Raw genomic sequence first — 15,571 nt, 5'->3', positions numbered from 1 at the left:
CTATCTTTTCACTCCTCACTATCCCTTCACTGCTGCTCACTATTCCTTCACTCCTGCTCACTATCCATTCACTCTTGCTCACTATCCCTTCACTCTTTCTCACTATCCCTTCACTCCTGCTCACTATCCCTTCTCTCTTGCTCACTATCACTTCACTCTTGCTCACTATCCCTTCACTCCTGCTCACTATCACTTCACTCTTGCTCACTATCACTTCACTCTTGCTCACTATCCCTTCACTCCTGCTCACTGTCCCTTCACTCCTGCTCACTATTCCTTCTCTCTTGCTCACTATCTCTTCACTCCTGCTCACTATCACTTCGTTCTCGCTCACTATCCCTTCATTCCTGCTCACTATCCGTTCACTCCTTCTCACTGTCTAGTCACTCCTGCACACTATTCCTTCACTCTTGCTCACTATCCCTTCATTCCTGCTCACTATCCCTTCACTCCTGCTCACTATCTTTTCACTCCTCACTATCCCTTCACTCCTGCTCACTATCCATTCACTCTTGCTCACTATCCCTTCACTCTTGCTCACTATCCCTTCACTCCTGCTCACTATCCCTTCTCTCTTGCTCACTATCACTTCACTCTTGCTCACTATCACTTCACTCTTGCTCACTATCCCTTCACTCCTGCTCACTATCCCTTCACTCCTGCTCACTATTCCTTCTCTCTTGCTCACTATCACTTCACTCTTGCTCACTATCACTTCACTCTTGCTCACTATCCCTTCAGTCCTGCTCACTGTCCCTTCACTCCTGCTCGCTATCCCTTCACTCCTGCTCACTATCCCTTCACTCCTGCTCACTATCCATTCACTCTTGCTCTCTATCCCTTCACTCCTTCTCACTATCCCTTCACTCCTGCTCACTGTTCCTTCACTCCTGCTCACTGTCCCTTCACTCCAGCTCACTGTCCCTTCATTGCTGCTCACTATCCCTTCACTGCTGCTCACTATTCCTTTATTCTTGCTTACTACCTGTCACTCCTGCTCACTATTGCTCACTTTCTCTCACTGCTGCTCACTACCCCTTCACTCCTCACTATCCCTTCACTCCTGCTCACTATTCCTTCACTGCTGCTCACTATCCCTTCACTCTTGCTTACTATCCCTTCACTCCTGCTCACTGTTCCTTCACTCCTGCTCAATGTCCCTTCACTCCAGCTCACTGTCCCTTCATTCCTGCTCACTATCCCTTCACTGCTGCTCACCATTCCTTCATTCTTGCTTACTATCCTGTCACTCCTGCTCACTATTGCTCACTGCTGCTCACTTTCTTCACTGCTGCTCACTACCCCTTCACTCCTCACTATCCCTTCACTCCTGCACACTATTTCTTCACTCTTGCTCACTATCCGTTCACTCTTGCTCACTATCCCTTCATTCCTGCTCACTATCCCTTCACACCTCACGATCCCTTCACTGCTGCTCACTATCCCTTCACTCTTGCTTGCTATCCCTTCACTCCTGCTCACTACCCCTCACTCCTGCTCACTACCCCTTCACTTCTGCTCACTGTCCCTTCAGTCTTGCTCACTGTCCCTTCATTCCTGCTCACTATCCCTTCACTCCTGCTCACTATCCCTTCACTGCTGCTCACTATTCCTTCACTCCTGCTCACTGTCCCTTCACTCCTGCTCACTGCCCCTTCATCCGTGCTCACTATGCCTTCACTGCTGCTCACTATTCCTTTACTCTTGCTTACTATCCCTTCACTCCTGCTCACTATCCCGTCACTCTTGCTCACTATCCCTTCAGTCCTGCTCACTGTCCCTTCACTCCTGCTCACTATCCCTTCACTCCTGCTCACTATCCCTTCACTCCTGCTCACTATCCCGTCACTCTTGCTCACTATCCCTTCAGTCCTGCTCACTGTCTCTTCACTCATGCTCACTATCCCTTCACTCCTGCTCACTATCCCTTCACTCCTGCTCACTATCCATTCACTCTTTCTCACTGTCCCTTCACTCCTGCTCACTGTCCCTTCACTCCTGCTCACTATCCCTTCACTCTTGCTCACTGTCCTTTCACTCCTGCTCACTATCCTTCACTCCTGCTCACCATCTCTTCACTCTTGCTCACTATCCCTTCACTCCTGCTCACTATTCGTTCACTCTAGCTCACTATCTCTTCACTCTAGCTCACTATCTCTTCACTCCTGCTCACTATCCCTCACTGCTCCTCACTATCCCTTCACTCCTGCTCACTATCCCTTCACTCCTGCTCACTATCCCTTCACTCCTGTTCACTATCCCTTCACTCCTGCTCACTATCCCTTTCACTCCTGCTCACTATCCCTTCACTCCTGCTCACGATCCCTCACTGCTGCTCACTATCCCTTCTCTCTCGCTCACTATCCCTTCACTCTTGCTCACTATCACTTCACTCCTGTTCACTATCTCTTCACTCCTGCTCACTATCACTTTGCTCTTGCTCACTATCCCTTCATTCCTGCTCACTATCCGTTCACTCCTTCTCACTATCTAGTCACTCCTGCACACTATTCCTTCACTCTTGCTCACTATCCCTTTACGCTTGCTCCCTATCCCTTCATTCCTGCTCACTATCCCTTCACACCTCACGATCCCTTCACTGCTGCTCACTATCCCTTCACTCTTGCTTACTATCCCTTCACTCCTGCTCACTGTTCCTTCACTCCTGCTCACTGTCCCTTCACTCCAGCTCACTGTCCCTTCATTCCTGCTCACTACCCCTTCACTCCTGCTCACGATCCCTTCACTGCTGCTCACTATTCCTTCAGTCTTGCTCACTGTCCCTTCATTCCTGCTCACTATCCCTTCACTCCTGCTCACTATCCCTTCACTGCTGCTCACTATTCCTTACTCCTGCTCACTGTCCCTTCACTCCTGCTCACTGCCCCTTCTTCCGTGCTCACTATGCCTTCACTGCTGCTCACTATTCCTTTACTCTTGCTTACTATCCCTTTACTCCTGCTCACTATCCCGTCACTCTTGCTCACTGTCCCTTCAGTCCTGCTCACTGTCCCTTCACTCCTGCTCACTATCCCTTCACTCCTGCTCACTATCCCTTCACTCCTGCTCACTATCCATTCACTCTTTCTCACTGTCCCTTCACTCCTGCTCACTATTCCTTCACTCTAGCTCACTATCTCCTCACTCTAGCTCACTATCTCTTCACTCCTGCTCACTATCCCTCACTGCTCCTCACTATCCCTTCACTCCTGCTCACTATCACTTCACTCCTGCTCACTATCCCTTCACTCCTGCTCACTATCACTCCACTCCTGTTCACTATCCCTTCACTCCTGCTCACTATCCCTTCACTCCTGCTCACTATCCCTTTCACTCCTGCTCACTATCCCTTCACTCCTGCTCACGATCCCTCACTGCTGCTCACTATCCCTTCTCTCTCACTATCCCTTCACTCTTGCTCACTATCACTTCACTCCTGTTCACTATCTCTTCACTCCTGCTCACTATCACTTCACTCTTGCTCACTATCCCTTCATTCCTGCTCACTATCCCTTCACTCCTTCTCACTATCTAGTCACTCCTGCACACTATTCCTTCACTCTTGCTCACTATCCCTTTACGCTTGCTCCCTATCCCTTCATTCCTGCTCACTATCCCTTCACACCTCACGATCCCTTCACTGCTGCTCACTATCCCTTCACTCTTGCTCACTGTCCCTTCACTCCAGCTCACTGTCCCTTCATTCCTGCTCACTATCCCTTCACTGCTGCTCACTATCCCTTCACTCTTGCTTACTATCCCTTCACTCCTGCTCACTACCCCTCAATCCTGCTCACTACCCATTCACTTCTGCTCACTGTCCCTTCAGTCTTGCTCACTGTCCCTTCATTCCTGCTCACTATCCCTTCACTCCTGCTCACTATCCCTTCACTGCTGCTCACTATTCCTCCACTCCTGCTCACTGTCCCTTCACTTCTGCTCACTGCCCCTTCATCCGTGCTCACTATGCCTTCACTGCTGCTCACTATTCCTTTACTCTTGCTTACTATCCCTTCACTCCTGCTCACTATCCCGTCACTCTTGCTCACTATCCCTTTAGTCCTGCTCACTGTCCCTTCACTCCTGCTCACTATCCCTTCACTCCTGCTCACTATCCCTTCAATCCTGCTCACTGTCCATTCACTCTTTCTCACTGTCCCTTCACTCCTGCTCACTGTCCCTTCACTCCTGCTCACTATCCCTTCACTCTTGCTCACTGACCTTTCACTCCTGCTCACTATCCTTCACTCTAGCTCACTATCTCTTCACTCTAGCTCACTATCTCTTCACTCCTGCTCACTATCCCTCACTGCTCCTCACTATCCCTTCACTCCTGCTCACTATCCCTTCACTCCTGCTCACTATCACTTCACTCCTGTTCACTATCCCTTCACTCCTGCTCACTATCCCTTCACTCCTGCTCACTATCCCTTTCACTCCTGCTCACTATCCCTTCACTCCTGCTCACGATCCCTAACTGCTGCTCACTATCCCTTCTCTCTTGCTCACTATCCCTTCACTCTTGCTCACTATCACGTCACTCCTGTTCACTATCTCTTCACTCGTGCTCACTATCACTTCACTCTTGCTCACTATCCCTTCACTCCTGCTCACTGTCCCTTCATTCCTGCTCACTATCCCCTCACTGCTGCTCACTATTCCTTCACTCCTGCTCACTATCCCTTCACTCCTACTCACTATCCCTTCACTGCTGCTCACTATTCCTTCACTCCTGCTCACTGTCCCTTCACTCCTGCTCACTGCCCCTTCATCCATGCTCACTATGCCTTCACTGCTGCTCACTATTCCTTTACTCTTGCTTACTATCCCTTCATTCCTGCTCACTATCCCCTCACTCTTGCTTACTACCCCTTCACTTCTGCTCACTGTCCCTTCAGTCTTGCTCACTGTCCCTTCATTCCTGCTCACTATCCCTTCACTCCTGCTCACTATCCCTTCACTCCTGCTCACTATCCCTTCTCTCTTGCTCACTATCACTTCACTCTTGCTCACTATCACTTCACTCTTGCTCACTATCCCTTCAGTCCTGCTCACTATCCCTCACTGCTGCTCACTATCCCTTCACTCCTGCTTACTATCCCTTCACTCCTGCTCACTATCACTTCACTCCTGTTCACTATCCCTTCACCCCTGCTCACTATCCCTTCACTCCTGCTCACTATCCCTTTCACTCCTGCTCACTATCGCTTCACTCCTGCTCACTATCCCTCACTGCTGCTCACTATCCCTTCTCTCTTGCTCACTATCCCTTCACTCTTGCTCACTATCACTTCACTCCTGTTCACTATCTCTTCACTCCTGCTCACTATCACTTCACTCTTGCTCACTATCCCTTCATTCCTGCTCACTATCACTTCACTCCTGCTCACTATCCCTTCACTCCTCACTATCCCTTCACTGCTGCTGACTATTCCTTCACTCCTCACTATCCCTTCACTCCTGCTCATTATCCATTCACTCTTGCTCACTATCCCATCACTCTTGCTCACTATCCCTTCACTCCTGCTCACTATCCCTTCTCTCTTGCTCACTATCCCTTCTCTCTTGCTCACTATCACTTCACTCTTGCTCACTATCACTTCACTCTTGCTCACTATCCCTTCACTCCTGCTCACTATCCCTTTTCTCTTGCTCACTATCACTTCACTCTTGCTCACTATCACTTCACTCCTGCTCACTATCCCTTCACTCCTGCTCACTGTCCCTTCACTTCTGCTCACTGCCCCTTCATCCGTGCTCACTATGCCTTCACTGCTGCTCACTATTCCTTTACTCTTGCTTACTATCCCTTCACTCCTGCTCACTATCCCGCCACTCTTGCTCACTATCCCTTTAGTCCTGCTCACTGTCCCTTCACTCCTGCTCACTATCCCTTCACTCCTGCTCACTATCCCTTCACTCTTGCTCACTATCCATTCACTCTTTCTCACTGTCCCTTCACTCCTGCTCACTGTCCCTTCACTCCTGCTCACTATCCCTTCACTCTTGCTCACTGACCTTTCACTCCTGCTCTCTATCCTTCACTCCTGCTCACCATCTCTTCACTCTTGCTCACTATCCCTTCACTCCTGCTCACTATTCCTTCACTCTAGCTCACTATCTCTTCACTCAAGCTCACTATTTCTTCACTCCTGCTCACTATCCCTCACTGCTCCTCACTATCCCTTCACTCCTGCTCACTATCCCTTCGCTCCTGCTCACTATCACTTCACTCCTGTTCACGATCCCTTCACTCCTGCTCACTATCCCTTCACTCCTGCTCACTATCCCTTTCACTCCTGCTCACTATCCCTTCACTCCTGCTCACGATCCCTAACTGCTGCTCACTATCCCTTCTCTCTTGCTCACTATCCCTTCACTCTTGCTCACTATCACTTCACTCCTGTTCACTATTTCTTCACTCGTGCTCACTATCACTTCACTCTTGCTCACTATCCCTTCACTCCTGCTCACTGTCCCTTCATTCCTGCTCACTATCCCTTCACTGCTGCTCACTGTTCCTTCACTCCTGCTCACTATCCCTTCACTCCTACTCACTATCCCTTCACTGCTGCTCACTATTCCTTCACTCCTGCTCACTATCCCTACACTCCTGCTCACTGTCCCTTCACTCCTGCTCACTATCCCTTCACTCTTGCTCACTGTCCTTTCACTCCTGCTCACTATCCTTCACTCCTGCTCACCATCTCTTCACTCTTGCTCACTATCCCTTCACTCCTGCTCACTATTCCTTCACTCTAGCTCACTATCTCTTCACTCTAGCTCACTATCTCTTCACTCCTGCTCACTATCCCTCACTCCTGTTCACTATCCCTTCTCTCCTGCTCACTATCCCTTCACTCCTGCTCACTATCCCTTTCACTCCTGCTCACTATCCCTTCACTCCTGCTCACTATCCCTCAATGCTGCTCACTATCCCTTCTCTCTTGCTCACTATCCCTTCACTCTTGCTCACTATCTCTTCACTCCTGCTCACTATCCCTTCACTCCTCACTATCCCTTCACTGCTGCTCACTATTCCTTCACTCCTCACTATTGCTTCACTCTTGCTCACTATCCCTTCATTCCTGCTCACTATCCCTTCACTCCTGCTCACTATCCCTTCACTCCTGCTCACTATCCCTTCACTCCTGCTCACTGTCCCTTCACTCCTGCTCACTGTCCCTTCATTCCTGCTCACTATCCCTTCACTGCTGCTCACTATTCCTTCACTCTTGCTTACTATCCTTTCACTCCTGCTCACTATCGCTCACTGCTGCTCACTATCGCTCACTGCTGCTCACTACCCCTTCACTCCTGCTCACTACCCCTTCACTCCTGCTCACTATCCCTTCAGTCTTGCTCACTGTCCATCCCTGCTCACTATCCCTTCACTCCTGCTCACTATCCCTACACTGCTGCTCACTATTCCTTCACTCCTGTTCACTGTCCCTTCACTCCTGTTTACTGTCCCTTCACTCCTGCTCACTGTCCCTTCACTGCTGTTCACTATCCCTTCACTCCTGCTCACTATCCCTTCAGTGTTGCTCACTACCCCTTCACTCCTGCTCACTGTCCCTTCACTCCTGCTCAGTCTCTTCACTCCCGCTCACTGTCCGTTCACTCCTGCTCACTGTCCGTTCACTCCTGCTCACTATCCCTTCACTCTTGCTCACTGTCCTTTCACCTGCTCACTATCCTTCACTCCTGCTCCATTTCCCTCACTGCTGATCACTATCCCTCACTCCTGCTCATTATCCCATCACTCCTGCTCACTGTCCCTTCACTCCTCACTATCCCTTCACTGCTGCTCACTATTCCTTCACTCCTCACTATTACGTCACTCCTGCTCGCTATCCCTTCATTCCTGCTCACTATCCCTCACTCCTGCTCATTATCCCATCACTCCTGCTCACTGTCCCTTCACTCCTCACTATCCCTTCACTGCTGCTCACTATTCCTTCACTCCTCACTATCCCTTCACTGCTGCTCACTATCCCTTCACTCTCGCTTACTATCCCTTCACTCTTGCTCATGATCCCTTCACTCCTGCTCACAATCCCTTCACTCTAGCTCACTATCCCTTCACTCTTGCTCACTATCTCTTCACTCCTGCTCACTATCCCTTCACTCCTGCTCACTATCCCTTTCACTCTTGCTCACTATCTGTTCACTCCTGCTCACTATCCCGTCACTCCTGTTCGCTATCCCTGCACTCTTGCTCACTATCTCTTTCACTCTTGCTCACTATCCCTTCACTCCTGCTCACGATCACTTCACTCCTGTTCGCCATCTCTTTCACTCCTGCTCACTATCCCTTCACTCCGGCTCACTATCCCTTCACTCCTGGTCACTATCCCTTCACTCCTGCTCTCTATCCCGTCACTGTTGCTCACTATCCATCACTCTTGCTCACTATCCCTTCACTCTTGCTCACTATCCCTTCACTCCTGCTCACTATCCCTTCACTGCTGCTCTTGTACACCTTCTCAGCCTGTCTATTTCAGTCTCTCTCACATCATCTCTTTTATCTCTTGTTTGGTATTCAGCTGTTCATCTTGTAAAATGAGGAGCTCTTTTTCATGAGGCTTGCTTTACAGCACATGCTGTTGTCGACAATGTTGATGGATTGGCGGTGGGGGAGTTTGCTCAGCTTTGTGGGGTGGGGTCTACCGGGGTGATGGGGGGTTCAGTTAGGGATAACCTGAAAAAAGGAAGAGACTGCAGGGGATAAAGTAAGAATTGATAAACAGTTGAGATAAACAGCATTAAAAGATGTCGGGTTTCCACTATTTATGGTATGCAAACCTGAAAATAAACTTCAAAATGGTATTGTGTGTGCAGTAAATTCAATGCTACTGAGACCCTTGAAGGGTTAACCAACATATACCTGCAGGATCTTGTGCATAGAATAATTGATGGCCATTAAAATTAATGGAGAAACTGCAATTACTGCAAGTAGAAAGTTGGCTCTCAAGTGGCCAGAGCAAATCTACACTCATGGACTCATAATGGCCCTGAAATTAGGATCGGGAGCTTGCCACGCGTGCAAGCCCCCGATGTGCACTTACCGGCGCGCTGACATTTCAATCCTGGCCTGCATTGCATTTCCTCTCACTGGCCCGCTTGAGGCCCTGTGCGTGCGTGACCCAGCGGCGTACTTAGTGCGATGAGCCGGCTGGGATCACGTGAGCACAGGGCAACCAATGGGAGGTTGCAAAAGTTAATTCATGAGTTTGATAGTGAGAGCTGTCAAACTCATGAAAACTCCTGGCCCTAAAACACTACTTAAACTTGATAGAAAATTTAAAAAAAAACATTGCACTGCTTAAATGAACCATAAATAACTAAAAAACAATTTTAAACAATAATTTTGAAATTTGAAAAAAATTATTATATAAAAAATCGGGGCTAAAACTAAACTTACCTTACTGTAAATTCTTTAAAAATAATAAACCTGTGGAAAAAATTTTTATAAATTGTATTAATAGACCACTTACCTGTAAAACTAAGTACTTACATGTGGTTTTTCAATGCGTAAAAACCGGAGGCCTTTCCACATGCGCAACTCTCTAAAAATAAAGGAAATCCAAGTCGCACACGCTGCCTGTGTAGTCGCACGCGTTCAGCCCCTTAACCCCTTGGGTCAGAGGAGAGGAAATGCCGGTTTTCCCCGCATGCGCTGTGCATGCTGAAAACCGGCAATTCCTCCGGGCACACGCGTGAGTACCCCGTCCGTACTCATGCGTTGGGAGAGGAATTACTGGGCCAATATGATGCAATTAAAAACAGAAAATGCTGGAAACACTCAGCAGGTCAGGCAGCATCCGTGGAGAGAGAAACAGAGTTAACTTTTCAGGTCGATGACCTTTTGTCAGAACTGGAAAAAGTTAAGAGATGTAACAGGTTTTTAAGCAAGTGCAGAGGCAGAGAAAGGGGGGAGGGGAGGAAAGAACAAAAGGGAAGGTCTGTGATAGGGTGGAAGGCAGGAGAGATTAAATGACAAAAGGGATGATGGTGCAAGGCAAAAGTAGATGGTAATGGGACAAGTAAAGAAACAAAAGATGGGTCTAGAAGAGATGTAAATGGGAATGGCATAATCATCAACAGCTGCCATGTGAAAAAATGGAGGCCGAGGTTATGGTCTGAAATTGTTGAACTCAATGTTGAGTCCAGAAGGTCTGTAAAGTGCCTAATCAAAAGATGAGGTGCTGTTCCTCGAGCTTATGTTGATCTTCATTGGAACAGTGTAAGAGGCCGAGGACCGAGAGATCAGAGTGGGAGTGGAGCGGAGAATTAAAGTGACAGGCGACTGGAAGCTCGCTTGCGGACAGAACGGGAGTGTTTCGCAAAGCGGCCGCCCAATCTGCGTTTGGTCTCCCCAGTGTAGAGGAGACCGCATCAAGAGCAGCGAATACAGTATACTAAATTGCAAGAAGTACAAGTCTATCTCTAACTTTTTCCAGCTGTGACAAAAGGTCAGTGACCTGAAACGTTAACTCTGTTTCTCTCCACAGATGCTGCCTGACCTGCTGAGTGTTTCCAGCATTTTCTGTTTATATTTCAGATTTCCAGCATCCGCAGTATTTTGCTTCTGTCATAATATGATGCATCCTTCATCGTCTCTGGGTCAAAATCCTGGAGCTCCCTCCCTAACAGCACTGTGGGAGTACCTTCACCACATGGACTAAGGCGGCTCACCACCACCTTCTCGAGGGCAATTAGACATGGGCAATAAATGCTGGGCTTGCCACCGACGCCCACATTCCAAGAATGAATTTTTTAAAAACTCATGAAATCCTGTCGTTCTCTTGGCTTACGGTCATTCACTGCAGCTTGTAGCTTGTAGCTTGGCTGACAGGTATTTAAAATGACAGTGCATGAATATTAATGGTGCAGTTGAGTTCAGCTAGTAATCCTGTGGGACTGATAATATGGGCTCGGACTATTTTCAGCCCACGTCCTTGGCAGATGGGCTGTTCCATTCAGGCCTGCTTGGCTGAGGACTGTTGATTGAGATGAAATTCACAGCTCTTCCCTCTGCTTCATTTGCAGTCTACCAATGCCCACTGAAGGGGAGGCGGGGCCATCTCGGGGGAGGCGGGGCCATCTCAGGGTGGCAGGGCCATCCCATCTCGGGGGAGGCGGGGCCATCTCGGGGGAGGCGGGGCCATCTCGGGGTGGCGGGGCCATCCCATCTCGGGGGAGGCGGGGCCATCCCATCTTGGGAGGCGGGGCCATCTCGGGGGAGGCGGGGCCATCTCGGGGTGGCGGGGCCATCTCGGGGGAGGCGGGGCAATCTCGGGGGAGGCGGGACCATCTTGGGGGAGGGGGGCCATCTCAGGAGGCGGGGCCAACTCGGGGGAGGGGGGCCATCTCGGGGGAGGCGGGACCATCTCGGGGGAGGCGGGACCATCTCGGGGAAGGCGGGGCCATCTCGGGGGAGGCGGGCTATTCTATTGCAGCAAGGTAATCTATTAGGAGGTGGCGTTTCTATTGGATGAGAGAGTTATCCTATTAGGGAGCAGGGTTTGTCAGCACCCATACAGTGAGTGAAAGTGCTCTGTCAAGTGAAACTATTGGCCCTGTAGTTTTATTCCTGCAGCGACACAGTTGAAATCAGGAGGTCAGAGTGGGGGGTCCGTAGGTACAAACTGTGCGTCCCAGCACTCTGTGGGCAGCATTCCTCAGAATGGCCCATGGGCCAGACACTGGGATAGTGGCCCTCAACGAAACATAAATAAGTGTCCTCTGATAACCCATGAGGACAAAGTGTGAGCTTTCCACCTGGACCATTCATTGAGGTGATGGCAAGTAACTCTGCCCTACCTTTATTTGCAGTCAATCACCAATGATGTTGTACACGGGGAGTGACAACCATTTGTAGTCTTCAGGTGAAGTGGAGTTAAAGGGCGAGGTATCAATCAGCCAAGATGTGTAGGTGTAATTCAGTCCCATTTTAAAGTCATACACTCTGTCCTTAATCTCCGTTTCTGTTATAAATTTCTATGTCCACATTTAGAATGGGAACTGCCTGTATAAAACTTGGCACTGTAATTACACTTCCACCAGTGGTGGGCGTGAATGCCTTCATTGGGGGAGGGTGTCATTACAGCGTGACTAGTTTACATAGGTCGTTAGCATTATAAACATGGACACTGGGATTCATCAGGGAAAAAGTTGGTAGTGTGTGTGGGCCTAAGATTTTTAATATATTTCTAGATATGTTGCAATGGCCTCAGTATGATTATATTATTCACAGGAGGATGCAATATAACTTTATATTGCTTCCATGAGGTAACTGCCTTCTTCCTACTGTCTCATGTATTCAACAGCTTCCTGGTGTTAAAGGTCGCCCTCAGCATTCCCCAATGGTCTTGTGGGTAAGAGGACCATGGAGTGCAGTAGTCGGCCAAACAGGCCTGACGATCCTAGCTCCAGCCCCGGCCTGTGTTGGGTTAGAGAACCTGAGGTGGAGCTGCAGCAGGTTCACTCCGTGGCCGCCGCGCCCCCAGGCTAAGGGAGCAGGAAAGCCACGGCTGATCACTGCACGCTGACCCCTGCTGGAAACTGTGTGCGCGTACAGAATTCAATTGAAGGTAGGATTAGGTTGGGCTGCGATGCCCTCTGTAGTTGAATAGCCAGCTCATATTTGCTATCCTGGCTTCCACATTAAGAGTGGCTGCTTTGCTGAGATACTAGAGGGCTTCTCGTGCCTGTGGAAACTGTACCTGAAGAGAGGGAGGGGTTGAGAAGGGGAAGAAGTGTCAAAGAACTCAAATAAACCAGTTTTTTTGTGATTAATACCAGTGTGATTGGACAAACGAGTCCGACGCAATGCCAAGAAAGTCTTTTCATGGGGTTCGACATGTACCTGTTGTGTCTGTTTCTGTCCAGATCTTCATCAGTGTCGCCATGATGCTGTACTTTGTGCGCCGAGCTCGCCAGGAACTGAACAAGACCATCCAGGCACATGATGCCAACCAGCCAGAGGGTGAAGCTCTCCCGGACAACGGCACAGATACACGCAGCACCAAAAGGACTAATGTTCCACCAGACATGGACCTGGTGTGACCAGCGGAATTGGATGGGTTGAGCTGAAGCACGAAAGCCGATGCCGGCTGGCTGCGGACAGGACAGGTCAAATACGAGGTGGCAGACGTTCCCACACTGAGCGGGCATCAGCAGCACACCGCGTTGTATGATGTGGCAGGCCGTGGGTTAATGACTGGGCTGGGTATTGATACTGGGGAGACCCTCTTCGCTGTTGGGGCCATGATGGTGGGCAGCAAAAAAAAGACCTGTGGGTACGGCTCAAAATGGAGAATGTGGGAATGCTTGCTAATTCTTGAAATGATTGCTTCTGGATGACTGGACTGGTGCAGGAGATGACAAGTTACTGCACTTCTCCTGAAACATAAAGACATGGCTGTGTGGCCACCACTCCCATGGGACTGGGGTTCATGCCCAGCGTTACAGGTGGTGATAGAGCCTGTACTGTGCTTGGTCAATAAGAAGCTGCCCACGGTGGGGGGGAGGGGGGGGTGGGGAGGAGGGCAAGAAAGGGAGCACTGACACTGTTACCGGATTTACTGAGGGGGTGGAGGAATGCATGCAAGGTATTATTGGGATGGGGAACTGCGTAGCGCAGTGGGTTAGTACCTTACCCTTTTGTCTCTGGGAACTGGAGCCGAATCGAGCCCAGAGTGGTGGGACTCGATGGGCCGAATGGTCTCCTGTGCCGTTATGACTCTAAAGTCTCCTCCACCCTGCTGCTTGTAAGGAGTCCATGTGGAAGGAACTCGGGGACTTAGCCCGGTTTCTTCTGGGCTCGAGCCCACAGCACATAACGGCCCTAATGTTGCACTACAGTGGCAGTCTTGATCAGATTATCAATGTGGCTGGCATGGAAAATGGTGCATTAGGGACCCCTCTCCTGTATCTAAACCATGCTCTACCTGCCCTGGGTGTGTTTGATGGGACAGTGTAGAGGGAGCTTCACTCACTATCTAACCTGTGCTGTACCTGCCCAGGGAGTGTTTGATGGGACAGTGCAGAGGGAGCTTTACTCTGTATCTAACCCGTGCTGTACCTGCCCTGGGAGTGTTTGATGGGACAGTGTAGAGGGAGCTTTACTCTGTATCTAACCCCTGCTGTACCATCCCTAGGAGTGTTTGATGGGACAGTGTCAAGAGAGCTTCACTCTACATCGAACCCATGCTGTACCTGCCCTGGGAGTGTTTGATGGGACAGTGTAAAGGGAGCTTTACTCTGTATCTAACCCCTGCTGTACCTGCCTTGGGAGTGTTTGATGGGACAGTGTAGAGGGAGCTTTACTCTGTATCTAACCCATGCTGTACCTGCCTTGGGAGTGTTTGATGGGTCCAGATCTGATTTCTAACATGTTTAAGAATAGCTTCTCCTATACAGTGAGTACAGTGCGGTGCAGCTGACAACAGCCGACAAATTAAAGTTGCTGCACTTTCTAGTTGCAGCAGCCAGTAATAAAGGTTTAATTTACAGTGCCTGCCTGGAGCCATTTGCACTCTGTTCCATCGAGCTGGGAGATGCTGTCTGTAGCACTTACCTGTGAAGGACCATAAGCTTCAGTGAATGTGCTAAAGATTTACCAGAAACATGTCTTTTGTAAAAGTGCCTGACTTTTTTCTGTTGATATTGATCATGAGCCCAGTGATGCATCCAGATAATCAAATAAATACCTTTTTTACTTCTCGTGTCTCTGATTTAACCCTTTAACTGGTGGCAACTTTGGTGAATTCAGTGCTCTCTGGCCCAGCCTTTTATTTTTACCTAACACTGTGACACTGAAGAATCCCAATCCCAATCCCAATATTGCTGCAATCATGTTATTCACATACAACCACTGAAGTAGGAGGCCATTCGGCCCATCGTGTCTGTGCTGGCTCTTTGTGGGGAGTAAGTGGGACAGTGGGTTTAGTTTTGCATTCCTCCCGCATGCTTGTATCTTTCTCTGCTTCAAACATTATCTTAATAGATGATGTGCTGTCTGCTTTCCCTGTGGCAAAGTGTTCCTTGCTCCAACAACCCTCTGTGTAAAGAAGTTTCTCCTAACTTCACCTCCGCAATCAGAGGAAATAGTCTTTCCCTATTCACTCAATCACAACACTTGCTAACTGTAAAAACCTCAATTAAATCTCCTTTTAGCCTTCTCCGTTCCAGTGTAAATAGTCCCAGTAGCTCAAATCTCTCCTTCAAACCATAGTTTCCCACCCCAGCATCATCCTGGTGAATCTATACTGTACACTGTCCATGGCCTTGCCCCTCCCTATCTCTGTAACCTCCTCCAGCCCTTCAACTCTCTGAGATCTCTGTGCTCCTCTAATTCTGGCTTCTTGCACTTCCATCATACCTTAACTTTCTCTGCTCTAAGGAGAACAATCCCAGCTTCACCCATCTCTCCACATAGCTGAAGTCCCTCATTGGCGATATTTTAACTCCCTTAGATAACTTCCACAGATGAGGTGCAGCTTTAAGAAGGTGTGAACAGCAGCAACAGTGAAACCCAAGGACACCATGAAATGAACTGTGA

General features: G+C 49.2%; 1 protein-coding gene across 1 annotated transcript in view; it reads left to right on the top strand.

Annotated features, from left to right (window-relative positions):
* The window catches only part of LOC147116196 (transmembrane protein 64-like), a 140,825-nt gene extending 126,094 nt beyond the window's left edge, over nucleotides 1–14,731 (top strand). The window contains exon 2 of the mRNA XM_085990921.1: nucleotides 12,898–14,731. Within this exon, the coding sequence (XP_085847047.1) occupies nucleotides 12,898–13,074 (177 nt within the window). The 3' untranslated portion in view covers nucleotides 13,075–14,731. The remainder of the gene's footprint in view (nucleotides 1–12,897) is intronic.
* Nucleotides 14,732–15,571: the final 840 nt, after the last annotated feature.

The sequence above is a fragment of the Somniosus microcephalus genome, chromosome 6 (assembly GCF_052327205.1).
Source record: "Somniosus microcephalus isolate GS21.2 chromosome 6, FLI_Smic_1.0, whole genome shotgun sequence".
NCBI lineage: Eukaryota > Metazoa > Chordata > Chondrichthyes > Squaliformes > Somniosidae > Somniosus > Somniosus microcephalus.
This window is presented reverse-complemented; position numbering and strand designations above follow the sequence as displayed.